We start from the raw sequence: 22795 nt of genomic DNA, 5'->3' as shown, positions 1-22795 counted from the left end.
AGATGGGTCATCATGATCACCTCACATCTGACTGGAATCAGGTGTTTAGCCAGGAGAGGGCTTATTGATTCACAATTTTAATGAGATAGCATGAATCTAAGAAGATAGATTAATAGAATTAGACATTCAGAGAGTAGTAGGCCCAAAAAATAAACTACTGTAGATGAAATGGATACCATTGTGTTCAATAGCAATGATAGCTCTTGCTTTCATAATTGTACCATCAAGTATTTAATCAATGCTAAGGGATGCCTATTCATTCTGTAGGGTATACTACGGGGATAAGCAATTAGCGGACCTCCAGCTGTTGCCAAACTACAAGTCCCATCATCCCTCTGCCTCTGGGTGTCATGCTTGATGCTGTCAGAGTCTCGCTATGCCTCATGGGACTTGTAGTTTGGCAACATCTGGAGGTCCGCTAATTGCTTATCCCTGGTATACTAAATAGAGAGCCTCCAGAAATAAATGTTCAGAACCAATTATCATTGTGTAGGTCTGATGACTTGGCACAGCACATGAAAACTGACAGCTAAGAATAAGCGTTTAATATTTCTACATACGTTATGTGCATGAATATACACAGGGCTTATTGGCCTGCATACGTTAAAAGAGCCTTTCCCCCCCAAAAAAAGAGTGTTTGGATAAGAAGACTTTTACTAATTTAACACTAGTAGATAGACTCTATATCAGCCTTTCTCAAACTGGGAGGAACCCTTGAAATAACTTACTGGTCTCAAAGGAAACCCTGCTAATAATTACTATATCCACAGCTCACTGTACATTAGTGTGATGGTCAGTGGGAAGAATGATCCTTACACTTGTGGTCATTGTGAAAAATGTACTTCTTACAGATAGCTGAAAAGATCAATCAATGGTGTCAGTGGGAGACAGAAAATTTCCCTTGCACATTGGAACCCCTAGCATCCTCTGGAGGAACCCTAGGCTTCCATGTAATCCTAGAGCATGGAGAAAGGCTGATCTTGATAAATGATAGAATGTATTACTAAATTTGGGGTAAGAACAACCATTTTGAATTATAATCTGCAGTGTCCAGGAGCTCTCAACTTTATAATGGGTGGCCCTGCTAACCAACAAGCAGGATTTGGTTAGATCCAGGGTCAATGAGCAGAAACCTTGGTCTTTAATTCTATTCTATACATAGGACCCCATGTTTTAGGGTCCCAGGACATGGAAGCAGATATAGGGTTTGATTAACTAAAACTGGAGAGTGCAAAATCTGGTGCATCTCTGCACAGAAACTAATCAGCTTCCATTTTTTTTGTCAAAGCTTAATTGAACAAGCCAAAGTTAGAAGCTGATTGGCTACCATGCAGAGCTACACCAGATTTTGCACTCTCTAGTTTTAGTAAATCAACCCCATAGTGTGCAAGCACTTAACCTTTGGAGTGGTTATCCCAAGTGTGGCTCAGGGTTAAAGTACCAAAAGCGGTAACCCCGAACCACACTCGGGATGGCATCACAGTATCCTGATACAATGTTACTTACCTTGTCCCCAGGATCCTGTGATGTCCCCCCACTGTATCCTCAGCCAGATCTATCAATGTTCCGGGCTCCGTTCCCTGCGAGCGTCGTGACACATGGGGGCGGAGCCCATTTGCAAATTTAAAAAAGCTGCTGTGCTGTCAAAACAGCTAAATCTTGCTGTTCCAGACTGTATTCAGTTGCCGTTGTTGTGTCTAAACAGCAATTCACCAAAATCTCCAATTAATGACGGTTTAAAGTAACCGGAAGTTAAAGGGTCACTTTAACTAGCTGAAATGACTGTTTACAGGGTATAGAGACATAATAGTTATCTGATTCCTTTTAAAAACGATTAAAAATAGATAAAAAACAATCATATAATATACCTACAGTTTAGTTTAGTTTTTGCTGTTGTTTCCTGGTTCTCTGATGTACAGAGCCAGAGAGCCAATAGAGGGCAGGGATGGTTTTGCAAAACGAAACTGGATTGGTGCTGAGGGGTTTTAGACACACCTCCTTGATTAGTCACCGCAGTGAGAAATCTCCCAGTACTGTGGTGATCAGGAAACAGACAACCAGGAAGTGTCCAGAACAGAGAAGAATTATAGCAACATCAAAGCAAAAACGAACAATGAGGACATGAAACCAGGACTGCAGTAAGGTAAAGGAAGCTATTTAGCTAAAAAAAAAAAATTCCTTTAGTGACCCTTTAAGCAGTTTGATTTTCAGATGAGTTGGCTAATTCAACAGAACCCCCGGAGCCGTGAACACAGAAGAAACGTCGAGGGAACATGTCAGCTCCCTCAGTGGTGACTGGGCAGCCCTGTGGGAGCTTCGTTCTAAGGTAAGTATTTAATAATGAGCTAGTGTGCGGTGCATACTAGCTTATTATGCCTTTGCCTTACAGGGTTTTTTGTTTGTTTGTTTTTTTGGGCATACAACCGCTTTAATATTACTGTGCAATCGTGGAGGAGAAAATGGTTTTAGCTGAAAGACAGCCAGGTGCATGGTGATCTCTTTGTGAGATCCTACTATCTGGTAAGAAGTGTGTCACACCAGTGGGAGTTGACTTGGAGCACTTTTTGTTTGCCATATCAACACTTAAGCCTTGTACACACGACCGGTTTTCCTGCCAGGAAAACTGAGGGGAGAGCTTTTGGGCAGGAAAACCGGCCGTGTGTATGCTTCCTCGCAGTTTTCCTGAAAACTGCCAGGAATCCCGGCAGGAAAATAGAGAACCTGCTCTCTTTTTTCCCTCCAGGATTCCCGGCAGGTTTTAAACCCGACAGTTTTCCTATGGGGAAACACTGCGAGGGACCATACACATGGCCGGGATTCCCGGCCAAAGCTCTCCCCGCAGTTTTCCAGACAGGAAACCCGGCCATGTGTACACAGGGAAACTTACCGAGCAGGTTCTCGGTTTTCCCGTCGGGATTCCCGGCGGACTTTATACCGCCGGGAATCCGGGTCGTGTGTACAGGGCTTAACTCTTCACTAGATGTTTCAAATGGAGTAATTATAGGATTATTCACCTGTGAGACTTTTTGTTCAATTTATGTGGTTAAATGCATGATATATGGTAATTTAAGCATTTAAGGATTGTGTATATTTGTTATTTTGTACACCTTTTTATGTTTTTTTGGAGTATATGTATTCTGTAAATCAACCTATTTGAACAGCTGTCTTTCTCATTTAAGAGATGTTATTAATCTTATCATAGACTAATGAATCCTTTAATTAGCATGTTAGCTCACTTAGCAGCTTCAATGATCAACATTAAAGAAACAATTGTATCTGATCAGCAGCTTATTACAAGCAGTAACGAGACTCTGTGTGTGTGCCACGGAGCAGGCTGTGAGACACACTTTATAATTGTAAAACAAGAGGCTGGGAGGGATTTGGAGTTACTGGAAAACAGAATAGCTTTGTATTCAATTGCTAGACCAGCATTGAATTAAGAAGTGCAGGAAAACACATATCATATAAACCACCCCAAAAAATAAGAAATGTTAAGATTTAGGCACCGGGCAATTGAATAGCTCTGCATGATATGCCATAACTAAAGATACCGGTAGTCATAATCAGGTAAATATTTCTTCCAATACAGAAAATATGAAAATGTTATATTTCCCAGCTAATTTCTAGGCACCATATACCAGATATGCAGTACTATAATATACCTAGTTTCCTTTTTCAGCTGCACGCATAGTGAAAGAATTGCTTCAGTAACCTGTTGAATAAAATTTACTAAAACAGATACCGTTTTCTCAAGCTGGCCATATAACGTCAGTTTTTATTTTTCTCCTTTTTTTCTTTCAGCCAGTGTGTTGAGTAAAAGTCAATTAAACAATCAACTTCTGTCAAGCAAGGAGACTAATGCTGGCCATACACTATACGAAAATTCGGCCGAAAATCGGTCGTTCAGACATTTATTTTGCTTTTCGTAACAGTTAATGGGCACAAAATCGATAATCGTTGGGACGTTTTTGAGCCGAAAAAACGAAGAACACATTTGGAAATTTTCTGCCGAACGAACGATAAATCGGAAGGTTAATGTGTTTCCCGTCCGAACTTTCTGTACTAGGTATATGTAAAAAAAACGAACCAATTTTTTTTTATTTATGTCCACTGAACGATTTATCTGTCATTACACGATGGGCACTATCGTTTGCGCTCACGACCGAACGTTCGTTTTTCGAAAGTTTGTTCGGACGATTTTTCATGGAGTGTATGGCCAGCATTACACACTGATCGAAATTTGGAAATGTTCTTGCTGGACCGGCCAAATTTTGATCAGTGTATTGGCAGCTCAAGACCTTCAAGCAGAAGACATTTTCCACCAGACTGCAATGGCATGGAAGCAAAGCTCAGCTATAGGTCTTCCAGTGCTAAACAGAAAGAGACAGCAAATTCTTCTTCAACACTTAGGGGGAGATATACTAAAACTGGTGCACACTGAATCTGGTGCAGTTGTGCATAGTAACCAGTCAGCTTTTAATTTTGGCTTGTTCATTTAAGCTTTGACAATACAGTCTAGAAGCTCCCCGGTTACTATGCACAGCTGCACCAGCTGTGCATAGTACCTGCACCTGAGCTTTGCTTCTATACTTCTTGCAGAGTAATGGAAGATCTCTTCTGTTTGAGGGTCTTGAGCTGCCAATACACTGATCAAAATGTGGCCTGTCCAGCAAGAACCATCCAAATTTCGATCCGTGCCTAAGCCTTAGGCTGGCCATATATTACAAATACGTTGTACAATTTTCATTTAGATTTACCAAAACCATATAATATGAGGTCAAATCTAAACACTTTCGGTTTGTAAGTAAGCAAACAGGCCCTTCCACTACATACTGTAGTTGAAGGGAAATCCAAAGAAAATTTAACAAGAAAATTGTATAATGTACAATTGGAAAGGAAAATTGGTAACAACCGTACAAATCTTTTTGGTTATATGTGTTGTTGAATTGCTTATTGTATATCAAAATAAGATGGGAATATGGCAAGACGGTCAAAACTAAGTGCAAATTTATAGAATTTTCATGGTAAAATTGTAATAACCTCATTAGATTGCTCACTACTTACAAAATATTCCAGTCAGTCTCAACCAAGTTTCCATGGAACCCTAGGGGTCCACCACAGGTTGCTAGGGATTACTTGATCTGTGACCGATTGACCTTTCACCTGATGATGCCTATGTAGTTCCGGGGGGGCCGAAACCACTTAGCAAAGCCAGCAGCTTTACACAATGATCTTTTTAGATGTCTGTAGGAGAGCCAATCTTACCACCACTGTAAGGGGGGGCATACTTCCCACAGGACACAAATATAATTAGTGCAAGAGTTCCAAAGGGTTAAAAGGTTTAGAAAGACTGCTATATACAGATAGTAGCATTTTTGTAAAATGTTAAGGGTCCTTTTTCGGGGGGCACTCACTGAGCAGGCAGGTTACAGGTCCATGTCCACTCTCCTCTATGGGCAGTTGATGTTGACGGACCACCTATTCATTTATACCCCACTGCCATCTGATCTGATCCACTGGAAGGGAGGGGAACAGATTCCCATCCGTTTGTTTTTAGTGGATCAGATGTAGGCAGGTGTAAACGGACGCATGTCCGTTTACACCCGCCACTCCATAGAGGAGAATGGAGGTTCTGATAAGGTCTGCCTGAAAAACGGGCCGTGGACCTGATCGGAATGTTGGTGTGAAAGTGCCTAATACCTAATACCTAATACCTAAGTGCTATGTGTCACAATTGGCATTATGGTGTAGATTGCTCTATAACCTACACAGAACTGTCCACTGTAAGAAAGTGACTGGTACATAAATATTCAAACATGCATCGGGCTGCTTATCATAACCAAAATTACAAGCTGACACAGATGAGGGGAAAATTATAACTTTTTTTGGTATTTTGTTCTTCAAAATTATACAGATCATGGATATTTACAGACTGTCCATAAAATCTGGTTGGTAATAACCCTACTGTAGAGTTTGGTAATAGTGCACACAGATGTGCAAAGTTATTTATTCATATGACTGACAGAGGTTCTAACCCTTACCCATTCCAAAACATTTCTAATTGTACATGTTTGTCAACTCTATTAAATGCTGGATATCCAAGGACTATGCCAAAATACATGTGATGAGCTTTGAGAAGAGCAAATACAGGCAGGATAGTATTTGCAGTATGGACAGTTGGCTGCAAACCAATAACCCTATGCCTGCACTAGTGACGCAAATAGAATATTATGTCAATACAGCTTCTATTCGCTATGCGAACACTCACAGTACTTCTTTAGAAAATCATTATTAAAGAGTTAAGTAATCACCTAAAAAAGCCACAACCTTTTCTATAATGATGAATATAATATTAAATGATGTTTAACATGCCAAACCTTTTTAGGAATTTAAAAGCGATAGAGAAATGGCCACTTTATATTAATATGATTCTCAAAGGTAACATCACAGGATTCATTATAATATAATTAGATAGAGAAGGCAAAATAAAGTCTTTGAAGTATGGCTGGCTTTAAGAAAACCTGAACATAAGATTAAAGAGTTGAAATCTAAACAATTGAAGGGCACTATTATTGAACTGGACACTTGAATGCACACTGGCATATGGCCGAGCACGCATAAAACAACATTGTACTGGATCACTATCCATGGGCTAAACTACTGTGATCTTGGATATATAGGGAACAAAACAATTGACAAATAATACAGCAGCTAAGAACACAACACATTGGGTATTTCACAATTTTGGTTGGTTGTGTACAACATATAATGTTGCAATTAACAACTTTGAGTGAGATCTTTGTGGGCTCAGGATATATATAATGTTGTATTTAAGTGTTGACTTTTTGATGTAGTAACCTATAGCAGCCAAGCAGAATCCATTCTGTACTGGTGTGTTGGTTTGCTTTTGGCAGAGTGAAACCCTATTGGTTGAAATGGGTTTTTGTATCCTAAAGCTGGCCATACATGTTAAGATTTCTCCTGTTCAGCCCACAAGCTAAATGAGAATAATCCCTCCATTGCCCCATCCATACTAAACAACCTGGATGGACAAACCTGCAGAGGCGACTATTGTATTCTGACAGCCAGCACCTGTGGCTGTCAGAGTACCTGTACAATGACTAAATTTGATTGGGTGCAAGTGCTCTGAATCCGAAAATCTTGCCTCCATCTCTGAAAAATCGACTTTTGTTAAGCCGGATGGTACTGACAGTGAACAAATCTTGGCTGATTCAGCAGGAATTGGACACAATTCAATTCATGTATGGCCAACTTAAGAACCATTGCCCAAAGAACTCTTTCCTAAATAAGGTAAATAATCTCTCCATCTCTTTCTCTGGATCTATGCTGAGGACACACCTATGTACTACCTGTCCACCAAGAGGGGAAAAATTGAATCAAGACACCACTCTTTTCAACACGGCCAGTGCATTTGGACTAGCTGTCATGCTCTGTTCACTCTAGCTGCAGCTGTTAGACAATAGATGCAGTGAGGTAACCCATGGTACAAAAATGTGTACAGATTAAGTAAATTGTCTGGCTGTATTAGGCTTTAATAGTTTCTGAGTCACTGATCCACAACAAGTATGCAGAACAGAAGGTCAAAGGGAAGTCTAAACTAATCTGCTTATGTTCGGAGCTGACCTGTCAACGACAGCTCCTGGTCAGGATCCGGAGCCAGTGGGAGGGGCCCTAGATCATGAAACTACTGTGATAGCCAATCACAATAATTGTATTATATGGAACCGTACTTCCCATCCTTCAGAATCCTTTAAGGGGCCTGCAGCAGCTAGCATCAAGAAATTAGAAAGGAAATTGTCACTGGCTCTCACATTGAATCACTGACAAGTACACATACTTATTCTGGGTCAATGACTCAAAAAGTATTGAAGCCAGAAATAGTCAGGGAACTAGCATTTTCAGGAGGCCTGCAATGGCAGTCTTTATTTCCCTCAGTACATGTTCCTTTAAAATGACCCTGTAAAACAATTAAATATTTTGAACTAAGCACACATACCTGTAAAGGACAGACTGAATATCTACCTCTGGTCACCTGCTCCACTGAACGCTACTCAGATCACTCAGGTCCAACAAAGTCCACTGGGAAAACTAAAACCTCTCGGCGTGTCCATTTCCTGCATCCTCCACAGCTCTCAATGGTTCCGCTTGCTGACCTCCACCCATTACAGGTTACAGTAGTGGCACGGAAGTCATTGAGATCAGTGAGAGCTGAGGGGGACCCTAATGCCCCGTACACACCATCACTTTATGTGATGAAAAAAAATTACGTTTTTAAAAACGTCACTTTAATTGACCGTGTGTGAGGGAAAACGTCGTTTTATGTCTTCTAAAAAACGACCAAAAAAAATTGAAGCATGCTTCAATTTTATGTGTTGTTTTTCAAAACGTCAACTTTTACTTCACAGAAATTGACCGTTTGTAGCAAAAAACGTTGTTTAAAAAGACGTTTTTACACCGGCGCATGCCCAGAAGCTACTTATGAAGCGAGCTTCAATGGAAAAACGTGGTGGAACGTAACCTCGCTTTGCTAGAATATTGTGAGAAAAACGATGGTGTGTAGGCAACTTCGTCTTTGAAAATTGAAGTTTCAAAAACGTCATTTTTTACTTCACAGAAAATGTCGGTTTTTTTCATCACATAAAGTGATGGTGTGTACGGGGCATAAAGATTGACACTCCCGAAGCGTCGGTTTCCTTGCAAACTTCCAGGTCAAGTCACCAGGAACCAAGCAGTGCTTAGTAATATGTACAGCAGGAAAGATATATGTACTCTTCTTTTGAAGGGGATGATTTTCTAATTATTTTTACTTATGTGACAGGGTCACTTTAATATTGTCTGCAACCCAATCATAGATGTCGAGGTAAATATGGGCTTGATGGAATTACATTAAACAAACATATTGTTACAGTGATTATAGTATGTTTCCCAGCAATAATTTTTATAAACACAAAGTCAATACAAACGGAAGACATGTTAGTTACTATAATTAGATTTTCTGTAATATTGTGGAAATATGAAATTCAGCTTAACTGAAAGTCAAACACGAAATATATCCAGATGATACTTGTGCCTGACTCAGCCAGGCCTTAGTACAGTAGTGGCATAAGGATAAGCATAGTATGATTCCATCAGGGTGATGCATCTACAATAGGTCCAACATTTCATGTATTCAGGGTGAACCTGCTGTAAATTGTAAAAACACAAGGACCCCTTGTAGACAGGGCGGACTCCGGAAGTGGACCCGCCTGCTAAGCAGGAAATATGTCTGATGATCTCCGCTGAGCAGGCGGATGACATGTCCGTGTCCGCTCCGCTATGCAAAAGGCACACAGACACTGTTCTTTATGTGGCAGTCGGATGGAAACGGACTGCCTGTCCGATCTGACCACACTAACAATTAGAAATTCAATCACATGTTCTTAATACAAAAACAAATGAATTAAATTCTACTAGTGTATGGCCAGCTTTATTGTATGGCATTACCTTTATTGTACTGAAATGTAAGAAAACTGTCTGGCAATTTACTGAAACCACAATGTATAAAGCCAGCCACTTGGTGTACTCTGGATAAAGAAATCATTTTATTGGCTACATATAAAATGCAACACGTCTCGGCCTATACAGTCTTTCTCATATCATACCATGGTTTGCTATGAGAAAGCCTGTATAGGCCGAAACGTGTTGCATTTCTGATGATGTATTTCTAATGCTGTGAAATTTTTTATGTAGCCAATAAAAGGATTTATTTATTGAGAGTACACCAAGTTTACCCGCTTTATACATTGTGGACTTATGCTTTGGGAGATAAACACCCCAGCCTGAGCTCCGGTCTACAGCATCTGAATCTTGAATAGAGCAGTTGAGCTAGTGTAAGGTTGGTCATATTTACTCACTGAGAGGCTTAAGGATGTTGGAGCCTTGGTCATCTGCATTTTCAGTGTCAGATTTCTCAATGTCAGAATAATTCTCTGATTTGTCTTTGTCTTTTTTGTCTTTTTGGCTGGTTTTACTACGTCTATGACGTCTTCTCCTCCTATAGCTCTTGGGAACATGGACTCCTATGTAGACAGTGTGGTGACCTAGGAGACAAATGCAGAATGGTGTCATTATATGTCATCTTATTAGCAGGCATAAGCACATCTATTAGCAAGCATCATAGATTAAATACTATCAGCAGCATGGAATAAATACAAATGGCACTGCCCAACTACAAATAAGATCAACAACCATATATTATCCTACATTCACTTTAACCACTTCCATTCCGCGCCTATTCTGGCACCTCTCTCCTTCATGTAAACATCATTTTTTTTTTTGCTAGAAAATTACTCAGAACCCCCAAACATTATATATATTTTTTCAGCAGACACCCTAGGGAATAAAGTGGCAATCATTGCAACTTTTTATTTCGCACGGTATTTGCGCAATAATTCTTCAAACGCCTTTTTTTTTTTAAATTGTGCACACTCATGGAATGGTGCCAAACTTCGGTACTTAAAAATCTCCATAGGCAACGATTTTTTTTTTTTTTTACAGGTTACCAGTTTAGAGTTACAAAGGATAGAATTATCGCTCGGCGATACCTCACATGTGTGGTTTGAATGGCATTTACATATGTGGGCGGGACTTACGTGCACGTTTGCTTCTGAGCGTGAGCTACTGGGGACATTTATATTTTATTTTACTTAATTTTTTTACTTTTTTTTTTATCACTTTTATTCCTATTACAAGGAATGTAAACATCCCTTGTAATAGGAATGGTGTGTGACTGGTCCTCTTTATGGAGAGATGCGGGATCAATAAGACCCCACATCTCTCCTCCAGGCTTGAAAGCATGAGATTGGGAAAAATAATTCACTGATCTCATGCCTTCAGCCGCGATTGCGGCTTTGTTTACTTTCAGGTATCCGGGCATGACATCATAACGTCGCGCATGGGCTTCCGACGGTCATAGAGATGACTGGTGACCATATGGTCACCGGAAATATCTATGCTCTTCATTCGGCGGTGGCCGTTTCGTTCTCCAGGCCTCCGATGGCACGGGAGAGCCCGGAGAAGCACCGGATGGTGGCGGGAGGGAGGATGTCCTCTCCCGCCGCCTACAAGAACAATCCCGCCACTATGATTGTTCTTGAGGTGCGCAGAATCACCGCCTGAAAAGAAGGATATCTGAATGATGCCTGTAGCTGCAGGCATCATTCAGATATCCCCCACTGAAGTCCAGGACGTCATAAGACGTCCTACGGTAGGGAAGTGGTTAAACAATCAAATCAAAATGGCTACATTAAATTCTTCAGTTTCAAACTGATGAATGCTTCCCTATATATGTTTGAAGGATATACAGCATATATATATATATATATATATATATATCCCTATCCCTCACAAAGAAAAACAATAGTTTCAGAAATTATGCGGCAGGATATAACCCCTGGATTTTTTTTCTCCAATTTGTGACAATATTGGGATTTTTACTGGTTTTTACAGTGCGTGGTCAAATGTGCCCATGTGCATGTAGCTTTAGGAAGATTCATTCCATTGGGGCAGATTTACTACACAGAATCTGGTGCAGCTGTGCATAGTAACCGATCAGCTTTTAATTTGTTCACTTAGGTTTTGACAATAAAACCTGGAAGCTGATTGGTTACTATGTACAGCTTTACCAGATTCTGTGTGCTTCAGTGTTAGTAAATCTCCCCCATTGTCTCTAATTCTGTCTATTGTCCTGATCACTGGGAAAGTATGGAAAGGTAAATCCAAAGTTTTGAGTTGCCATCGGAGCAGAAAATAGAAGGGAAATCTTCCTGTCACAACAATCTAAGAATAGATATCTCTCACAATTGAAAGATGAAAAAAAAAATGTTTGGCTTTAGATGAACTTCAAAAATCGGTTCTGCAGATATATGTCTATTTCATTTATAAGTGTGTGAAAATAAAGCAACAGTATCAGATCAAAATTCTTTAGCAAATATAAATAAGAATAAGTCACAAAAAAACAATGAAACCAAATTACAAGCATCTGAATGGGTTCCAAATAATTTAGTCCAAGCTATTTGCAGCAAATTGTTCTCATGAGAAAGCGTCATTGTATAGTAGATAGGAAGTGTACTAGAAACACAAAAGTAGGCATAGTGTTGATTGTTTCCTGGGAGTCACCATGGGAAGGAGCAGAACATGAACTGATCTAAAGATATAAACTGACAGATTTTTGACTCCACTTCAATGGCTTTTTGCTTGCATTTTAGAGGGCAGCACAGTGGTTAGAGCTTTCACCCAGCAAGCACTAGGATTGGCGGTTCGAATCCCAACCACTGCACTATCTGCCTGAGGTTTGCATGTTCTCCCTGTGTCTGTTTCCTCCGGGTACTCCAGTTTCCTTCCACACTCCAAAGACATCTTGGTAGGTTAACTGGCTCCTATCTAAATTGGCCCTAGTATATGTACTGTATATGAATGTGAGTTAAGGACCTTAGATTGAAAGCTCTTTGAGGGCAGGGACTGATGAGAATGTACAACAGTATTTGCATAAAGCACTGCGTAAATTGTCAGCGCTATATAAGTACCTATAGTATTAATTCAAATCACAATGTGCAATAGTTATCATCTTCTGGCAATGAGACGAGGAATCCTATCATTTTTCATATAGTCACCAAACACCCATAAAGGACTATGATTTATGATTTTCTACTTTGATCATTTTGGAATTCATGGTTTTCTAGACCAGTGTTTCTCAACTCCAGTCCTCAAGGCGCCCCAACAGGTCATGTTTTCAGGATTTCCCTCAGATGAAACGGCTGTGTTAATTACTAAGGCAGTGAAACTGATCAAATCACCTGTGCAAAATGATGGAAAGCCTGAAAACATGACCTGTTGGTGCGCCTCGAGGACTGGAGTTGAGAAACACTGTTCTAGACACTAGGCACCTTTGGTTTCCCTGTCTAATCCCTGCAACCAACAAGTTATTCATAAACTTCTACCCTGTATGCAACTGCAACCACGTGTTCCTGATGACGTAATTTGTGATGAAGCGTGTTGGTTGGATCTGGAAGCTATGATGCCATCGCACATGTGCACCTCGCCGAGAATTCTGGGTATTGTAGTTTTTAATGCCATTTTAAAGTGTTTTAACTGTTTTTCAATAAAGATATCTATCAGATTTACATTATTTGGAGGTCTTTTGCATTTACATTTATTCCACCATGACTGTTGCCGGGATGGGGAGTTGACTTTGATGCCAACTGGGGGCTGTGTACAGCAGTCCATTAAATCTTTTTATGAGTGCATTCTGACTTCTCATATGAGGGCACACTCTGTTTGGTAACCCTTAGTGTTTGTCAATGGAGGACACGTTGTGATGCACTTATTATTAGTATTAGAATGAAGAGGATCATTATAATTTTATCACAATTTACATTGTGTGTAAATTGTGGACTATTTGTCATTTTGTGGGACTTTTTGCCTCATTATCATTTATATTTTTTTGTGTGTTTGTGGTATTGATTCAAGCCTTCCATTATTAGCTGAAGTAAGTTCCCTGGAGAATGACATTATTTTGCACTGAACTCTTCTATGCATTAGGATAAAAAGCCTTCTGTGTGCAGCAGCCCCTCTCAGTCCTCCCAATACTTACCTGAGGTCCCTCTCTATCCAGCAATGTTGCAGGAGTGTTTCAGCTGCCCAGGACTTCCCTCCTAATTGGCTAAGACAGCAGCGCTGTGCCATTGGCTCTCACTTCTGTCAATCAAAGTCAGTCAGCCAATGAGGAGAGAGAGGGGGCTGGGCCAGGCCGCAGCTCTGTGTCTGAATGGACACAGGGAGACGTGACTTGGCTCGGGTACCCTCATAGCAAGCTGCTTGCTGTGGGGGCACTCAAGAAGAGGGAGGAGCCAAGAGCACCGAAGAGGAACCCGAAAAGAGAAGGATCCGGGCTGCTTTATGCAAAACCACTGCAACAGAGCAGGTAAGTATAACATGTTTGTTATTTTTAACCCCAAAAAAATAGACTTTACAATCATTTTAAGGAAGATGCTTCTATATAGTAAGCTGTGAATCTGGAATAAATGTGGCAGACCAGTGATAATCTTAAAACTGGCTGAACAGATGCCTTGGCAGGTAAAACAGTCTGCATATACTGTATATTAATTTGAATATATTCATATACACACATATACACACACAAGCACTGCATTTGATTGTTTACTCTTGATATCTAGCAGTGAATGGGTCATGCATCCTATTTTCATAATCTATAATATGCACGTAGCCAGAAGATTACACAGATTGGTCCTTCTAGCTTAACTAGCTTCATGTCAATTAATGTGTCTTAAGAAAACATAACAGTCATGCTGCATGCAGAGAAAATTGTCCAGGCAATACAGAAGAGCTTCTGGTAAGAAAAATACATGGCTAGTGGGGGTTTTCTTTCAAATTAGCCTCATCAGAAACTCCAACCACCTCACTTCAGGTTTCTTTAACCGCTTGCCGCACACCGCATGCAGATATACGTCTGCATCATGGCACAGGCAGGCAAAAGGACGTACATGTACATCCCCTCTAAGAACTGGTTGTTTTGCGGGCTCGCGCCCGGCGCGATCTCTGTGAGCGCGCCCGTGGGTCCCGCAGACTCGATCACCGTGGGCATACCCGCAATCATCTCACGGAGAGATAGAATGGGGAGATGTTCGTTTAAACACAACATCTCCCCGTTCTGCCTAGTGACACTGTCACTGATCGTGTTCATCGGGAACACGATCAGTGACGTGTCACAGCAAGCCACGCCCCCTACAGTAAGAATCACTCCTTAGGGAACACTTAACCCCTATAGCGCCACTTGGTGGTTAACCCCTTCACTGCCAGTGTCATTTTCACAGTAATCAGTGCATTTTTATAGCACTGATCGCTGTAAAAATGACAATGGTCCCAAAAATGTGTCAAAAGTGTCCAATGTGTCCGCCATAATGTCGCAGTCACGATCATTTTTTTTTTTCAAAATTATTGCTCTATTTTTGTTTATAGCGCAAAAAATAGAAACTGCAAAGGTGATCAAATACCACCGAAAGAAAGCTCTATTTGTGGGGAAAAAAGCATGGCAATTTTGTTTGGGAGCCACGTCGCACGACCGAGCAATTGTCAGTTAAAATGACGCCGTGCAGAATAGCAAAAAGTGGCCTGGCCCTTTAGCTACAAAATGGTCAGGGGCTTAAGTAGTTAAACTATCAGTAATTTGAGATTTCGACAAATTGCTGTTTAAACAGAAAACTGCCAACCGTTTGATATTGCATGATATTATGAGCGGAGATTGTTACTCACTCCAATACTAACCAACAAAATGGCTGTCTACGAGGCGATGACAACTTTGTTCAGCCGCTGTGGTGTCAAAACAGCAAAATCTTCCTGTACTGGACTGTATTATGTTGTGTCCAAACAGCAATTCATCAAAATCTCCAATTAAAGCAGAGATTTTCCCTCACTTTAGGCCAATATATATTCTTCTACATATTTCTAGTAAAAAAAATTGTAATAAGCGTATATTGATTGGTTTGTGCAAAAGTTATAGTGTCTGCAAACTATGGGAAAGATCTTTGGCATTTTTATGGTATTTTTATAATTTTTTTAACTAGTAATGACGGTGATCTGCGATTTTTAGCGGTACTGCGACAATGCTAGGGACAGATCGGAGACTTTTGGGACCATTGGCATTTATACAGTGATCAATGCTATAAAAATGCACTGATTACTGTGTCACTGGCAGGGACACTAGGGGCGATCCCTAGGTTAACACTAGGGGGCGATCAAGGGGTTAAGTGTGTGTTTCCTTAGCATGTTCTAACTATGTGGAGATGTGAGTGACTAGGAGAGAAGCCATATCGTTTTTCCTACTTTGTAGGAAGAAAAGATATGGCTCTACTCCTCTGACAGCATCCCTGGGTAGCATTTTCTGCTAATTTGGGATTTTATGATCTCAAACAGTACTCAACTAAATGCCTAAGATTTGAACCTGAGCACATTCACCTATCTCTATATGTGAGTAAAAGGACACTATGATGAAATGCTGTTTAGAGAAATAGTAAAAACAAAAAGCGCACACAGCCCAATTAGTGATTCACTAAGCAATATTAAGAAATAAAAGCAGGAGGTTTTTATATTAAGAAAGTACAGCAACAAAAGCAGCCAGTCATAGAATAAGCAATGTACAAATCATTTTTAGATCTAACAGAAGTTAATAATTATGCTTTTAGCAGCCTCTGTAACTGGTATAGTGGTGAGAAGAACCCAATGTGAAATCAATTAGCCCGACTCTTACATTCAGATACTGCTAGAAGAACTGTGTAATGACTCACTCAACACTTATCCACATATGATTCTTTACAGCAAAAGGTTCCCAAAACGTAATTGGCCTACCGCCCCCTTTTCAGAAAATATAAATTACTCAGCGCCCCCATGGAAATCTACCTTCTTTACGCGAACATAGATACAGTGACAGATTTGCATCCTTTATGTATTTCTACCTATGTCCTACAACGTAGAAAAGAAGGATGTTGCTGTAAATAAGACTGTTGGAAATTATACATTTATTTCTTAACCACTTCAGGCCCGGGCCAATTCTGACATTTCGTTTCTACATGTAAAAATCATCATTTTTTTGCAACTTTTTTCATCTCGCATGGTATTTGTGCAGCAATTTTTCAAACGCGTTTTAAAAAAAAAAAAAACAGATTCATGCTTTAAAAAGAAACAAAACAGTAAAGTTAGCCCAATTGTTTTGCATAATGTGAAAGATTAAGTTACGTCGAGTAAATAGATACCTAACATGTCACGCTTCAAAATTGCACACGCTTGTGGAATGAGGCCAAACTTCGGTACCTAAAAATCCCCATAGGCGACGCTTTAAATTTTTTTACTGGTTGCATGTTTTGAGTTACAGAGGAGGTCTAGTGCTAGAATTATTGCTCTCACTCTAACATTCGTGGCGACACCTCACATGTCTTACGTATGCGTTCCCTTCTACATGCGAGCACATGGGACACTTTAAAAAAAAAAATTATATTATTGTTAATTTTTTTTTTTTTTTTTTTTAAATTTGGGCACTTTTAAAAAAAAAAAAAATTTGGATCACTTTTATTCCTATTACAAGGAATGGAAACATCCCCTGTAATAGGAATATGGCATGACAGGACCTCTTTACAGTGGGATATGGGGTCAATAAGACCCCACATCTCACCTTTAGGCTGGGAAGGCTAAAAAAATAAAAATAAACGATCACCGTTTCACAGCCGAAGCGGCGCAGTTTTTGTTGAATGCAGAGGCCGGGGCTTGACATCATAACATCACACGCGGCCTCCGATGATCATAGAGACTTCGGCGACCATCTGGCCTGCCGGAAATCTCTATGTTCACCATCCGGGGCCGGCGGATCCTGTCACCGACTCACCAATCGCACAGGTGAGTCGGCAGATGAACCGGAGGGCGGCGTGAGGGGGGCTTGTCCCCTTTCGCCGCCTGTAGGACCGATCAAGCGGTGGAACAGCCGCTATGATCCTTCCTATGGTGTAGGGAATCACCGGCTGAAAATGTCGATATCTGAATGATGCCTGTAGCTGCAGGCATCATTCAGATATAGCCCTACTAAGCCCAGGACGTCATATGACGTCCTCTGGGCGTCAAGTGGTTATAATTAACCATGGTAACATTCCCATTACATACAGAAAAGTAAGATATTGAAGGACAATATTAATATAAAAATCACAAATAACATTAAAGATAATCCTAATTAGAAGGGTTAACCTGGCGTGCTGCTATCAGTTTATTAATATCTGGCTCTATTTCTGTCACTAGAAATTTGAGGACCAACAAGTAGAAAGAATAATAGCATCCGTACATAACACTGCAACTGATATAAATACAATTGAAATGAACTATAAATCCATTTCGAGATGGCACAGGACACCTGAAGTGATTTATAAATTCAGTAAAGATAAAACCCCATTGTGCTGGAGGGAATGTGGACAGATAGGAACAACTACACACATATGGTGGGACTGTCCAAAGATAAAGCAATATTGGCAGGAAATCCTTGAATACATTGAAATGATAACTGGAAAAATGGTACCCAATACCATACAAGCTTGCCTGTTTCACGAATCAAAAGAATCAAATATTAGTTATAAAAAAACATTAATTCCACCATTGATAAATGCCGCAAAAGGACTGATTCCAAAAAACTGGCTAAATACAAGGAAACCAGACATAAAAGAATGATTCGAAAGGGTGGAAAACTATAATAAACTGGACATCCTTGACGTGTCCTATTACATATAGAAAATGGTTCAGATAGTATTTCATTTATCTTGACCCTGGCTTTCGGTAGGGAATATAAACTCATAACCCAGTTTTGCATCCCCTCTCCCATTCCTATGTGTTGCATAGTTGCTCTTAGAAAGTTCCAGTCAACCCTGTCCAACGCTTTTTCTGCGTCTGTAGATATAAGTACTAAGTAGGGTTGTCCCGATACCACTTTTTTAGGACCGAGTACAAGTACCGATACTTTTTTTCATGTACTCGCCGATTCCGATTACTGATACTTTTTTGAAGAATGCCCCTTACATTGGTGATCAGTGAGAAGAATGTTCCTTACATTGGCGGTCAGGGGGAAGAATGCCCCTTACATTGGCGGTCAGGGGGAAGAATGCCCCTTACATTGGCGGTCAGGGGGAAGAATACCACTTACATTGGCGGTCAGGGGGAAGAATACCACTTACATTGGCGGTCAGGGGGAAGAATACCACTTACATTGGCGGTCAGGGGGAAGAATACCACTTACATTGGCGGTCAGGGGGAAGAATACCCCTTACATTGGCGGTCAGGGGGAAGAATACCCCTTACATTGGCGGTCAGGGGGAAGAATACCCCTTACATTGGCAATCAGTGGGAAGAATGCCCCTTACATTGGCGGTCAGTGGGAAAAATGCCCCTTACATTGGCGGTCAATGGGAAGAATGTTCCTTACATTGCTGGTCAGTGGGAAGAATGTCCTGCGCTCCTGAAGAGTTAGTTCTTATTCACCAAAGAAACGCAGGTCTCCCCTCCCCCTGGGCCATTCTTAGTGCACTGCTTATCAAAACTCCCTGCCCCAGAATTGAAACAAACAGGCAGGAGTCACATCCAGCAAAATACCTGCCAGGGTGATGGGATTTACAAAGCGGGACCAAAAATTCTGAGCTGTCCCGTGTCCAGTGCTCAAATCTGCGTTAGCTCAAGCAGAGAAACAAGCCTTCCCAAATGGCACCCTAAGCAGAGAAAAGCAGTGTTGTACGGAGGCACTCCTTCCACCATATTCCTGGGTAAGAGGGACATCACTCGTTTCCTTCCCCAGAAAGGGACAGCAGAAGACACGCTTGTCATGTCACTTTACTTGCCCGCCTGAAGAATGCTCTGATCCCCGTTGCACTCTCCGCCCCTGTCCACTCTGATCCCCCGCCGTGCACTCCGCCCTGCTCTCCACTGTACGCCAAGCCACGCACTCTGCCCCTTTCCGCTCTACGCCAATCCACGCTCTCCACTCTCATCCCCTACCCGCTCTCCGCCCGCTGACTTCTCTCATCTGAAGTATCGGGTCAGGCATTGGGAGCATTTGCGCGAGTACAAGTACTCGCGCAAATGCTCGGTATCGGTCCCGATACCGATACTAGTATCAGGACAACCCTAGTACTAAGGGTTTCCGATAGGATTGTGAGAAGTGGATAGCACTTAGAACCAGTTGTGTATTTTCTCTACCTTCCCTCTCTGGGGTGAATCCAACTTGGTCCTGATGTATTAAAGAAGGAATATGCGGTAATAATCTATTTGCCAGTATTTTTGTAAAAATCTTTAAATCTACATTTAGCAGTGAGATTGGACGATAACATTGTGTTGGGTCTTTCCCTTCTTTGGGTATCACTGCTATATGTGCCATTAGTGTTTCTTCGGGCATCTTCTGCCCTTCACGTATTGAGTTGAAAGTGTCTAAAAATCTTGGCATCAGTTTTTCAGCATAGATCTTATAATATAGCAAAGTAAACCCATCCGGGCCGGGGGCTTTGCCTGGTTTTAGCGTTTTAAGGGTGTCTAAGAATTCTTCTGCTGTAATTGGGCCATCTATACCCCCCCCATCTCCTCCGGTAATCTAGGCATTCCTGACACCCCTATATATTCCATAGCCTCTCCCTATTTGTAGGGTACCTTTGGTGCCTTTTGTTGGTCTTCTAACTGATATAGACTCATATAATAATTCCTGAAAGCCTTCGCGATTTCTTGTAAAGAGTTAACTAGAACGTCTCCCGATGTTTTAATACAATCTATATGATTTTGTGCCCTCGTCTCTCTAAGCGCATTTGCTAGCATCCTACTCGGTTTGTTACCGTATTCACAAAAGGCTTGTTTACATCATCTTAATGAGGCTTTTACTTTATCCGTTAATAACAAATTCAATTCATCTCGTAAGCTCATCAATTTCGCCTCTGTCTGTAATACCTGAGATTTCTTATGTGCCTTTTCCAATCTACGGATCTCTCCCAACAAGGATTCCACCTGGGCCCCTTGCTGGCGTTTCCTACGTGCTCCTAATGATATAAAAATTCCTCTGATGTAGCATTTATGTGTTTCCCATATACAAGTTTGGGTTACTTCCCCTGACTCATTGATTGAAAAAAACGAATCTTATTCCTGTGCTATCTTTTTCTCACATTCTGGTCCTTTCAGGAGGGACTCGTTGATCTTCCAGTGTCATTCACGGGGTGCTGGTTCTCCCCATTCCACCACGCAATTGGTTGGCGCATGGTCTGATAGTGTAAATGAGCCGATGGAGGTCTCCACTATGCAGGGAATTTGGTGATACAAATATATAGTCTATCCTAGAGTATGTTTTATGTTTTGCAGAGAAAAAAGTATAGTCTCTATCGTGCACATGTAAAATCCTCCAACTGTCCACCACCTGTAGTTCTTGCAAAAGACCTTTTGCTTTGCGTAGTTTAACGTATGATAAATGTGAAGTGCCCTTTTATACATCTAGAGTAGGCTCTAATGCTATATTTAAGTTACCTCCCATCAATACAATTCCCTTCTTATTTTGGTGTACTATGTTTAAATATGTCTCTAAGACTGACACCTGTCCCTCATTGGGTAGATATAGATTCACCAAGGTGACCTTTTGCTCGTATAAGTATCCTTTTACAATAAGTAGACGCCCTTCCTCATCTCAAATTATCTTTGACTCTTTCCACGGTATCGGTTTTGAAAAAAAAATTGATACCCCCCTTGTTTTTGATATCTGTGATGAACTGATCTGTAGTTTCCTAATTTTGGAATTTTGTTCCTCCTAAAGCGTGTCTCTTGGAGGAATATAATATGCAATTTTAATCTCCATAATTCTGCCATCAGCTTAGTCCGTTTCTCTGGGCTATTTAACCCCTTCACATTGTAGGATGTCAAAGTAATCCTAGTAATTTTATTAATGCCCAGGGGGGGGGGGGGGCGGGGAGGGAGAGAGAGAGGAAGAAGACAAAAAAAAAACACAAGAAAGAGGCGCAAATCCTAGAGATATCCTCGGATCCAGTCAATCCCTTAAGATCCCAAAACAAAAACAAAAAAAAGAGCTAAACTAAACGTAGTCCTAAGACCTGTATCATCCTGCACCCTCGTGTTTAAGCCTTTTTAACACAGAGTAGTTCTCATAGGGCTAGATTCAGATAGAATGGTCTATATATCTGCCTGGCGTAACGTATCTCAGATACGTTACGCCGCCGTAATTTAGGGCGCAAGTTCTGTATTCAGAAACAACTTGCGACCCTTAGTTACGGCGGTGTAACGTATCTGTGTCGGCGTAAGCCCGCCTAATTCACATGTGGATGATGTGGGTGTGTTTTATGTATATTAACTGTGACCCCGCGTATTTGACGTTTTTTACGAACGGCGCCTGCCGTCATTGCTTTCGACGTGAACGTAAATTACGTCCAGCCCTATTCGCGAACGACTTACACAAACGACGTAAAATTTTCAAAACTCGACGCGGGAACGACGGCCATACTTAACATAGGATACGCCTCATATAGCAGGGGTAACTATACGCCGTAAAAAGCCTAATGTAAACGACGTAAAAAAATGCGCCGGCCGGACGTACGTTTCTGAATCTGCGTATCAAGCTCATTTGCATATTCCTTGCATAAATATACGGAAGCGCCACCTAGCGGCCAGCGTAAATATGCAGCCTAAGATACGACGGTGTAAGACACTTACACCGGTCGGATTTTAAGGAAAATCGATGCGTAACTGATTCTATGAATCAGGCGCATTGATACGACCCCGCACTCTCAGAGATACGACGGCGTATCTGGAGATACGCTGTCGTATCTTCTCTCTGAATCTACCCCATAATGTCCCAATATAAACATCTCCTTAAACTTTACTATTTTACTGCCCCTTCTAAATTTGCTTTATTCCTTTCATTACTGCTAGTCTTTCACATTTACGTTTACCATATAGCCATCTGATTGTCCAGGAATGGTTACTGCATAGTTACTGCTTTCCCCTATTTACACATTTTTTCCAATGTGCCCACACCCACAAAAAATCGGAATATCAACATAAACATAAACACAAACATTAAGTTAATCCATCAACACTTTGCGTAAAAACATTCCCCTCCCCCAATCCTCCCTTCCGCCCCCCTTTAAGTCAAGCATCTCCTGAAAAAAGAAAACAAAAAAAGCAAAAATAAATAAAAACCAAGCTGTTTCGCCTG

The 22795-nt window shown here is 41.0% G+C and overlaps 1 protein-coding gene and 1 long non-coding RNA gene across 4 annotated transcripts in view; one reads left to right on the top strand and one right to left on the bottom strand.

Annotated features, from left to right (window-relative positions):
- Positions 1–3925, top strand: part of LOC120915512 — a 66834-nt gene extending 62909 nt beyond the window's left edge. Inside the window, exon 5 of the long non-coding RNA XR_005743892.1 lies at positions 3802–3925. This is a non-coding gene — a long non-coding RNA (uncharacterized LOC120915512). The remainder of the gene's footprint in view (positions 1–3801) is intronic.
- The window catches only part of SLC4A4 (solute carrier family 4 member 4), a 316339-nt gene that overhangs the window by 179679 nt on the left and 113865 nt on the right, over positions 1–22795 (bottom strand). For all 3 annotated transcript variants that reach the window (XM_040326059.1, XM_040326074.1, XM_040326066.1), the window contains exon 3: positions 9915–10100. In XM_040326059.1, coding sequence (XP_040181993.1) covers positions 9915–10100 — 186 coding nt within the window. The remainder of the gene's footprint in view (positions 1–9914; positions 10101–22795) is intronic.

The sequence above is a fragment of the Rana temporaria genome, chromosome 1 (assembly GCF_905171775.1).
Source record: "Rana temporaria chromosome 1, aRanTem1.1, whole genome shotgun sequence".
Lineage (NCBI taxonomy): Eukaryota > Metazoa > Chordata > Amphibia > Anura > Ranidae > Rana > Rana temporaria.
The sequence above is the reverse complement of the archived record's forward strand: the minus strand, read 5'-3'. Positions and strand labels throughout refer to the sequence as shown.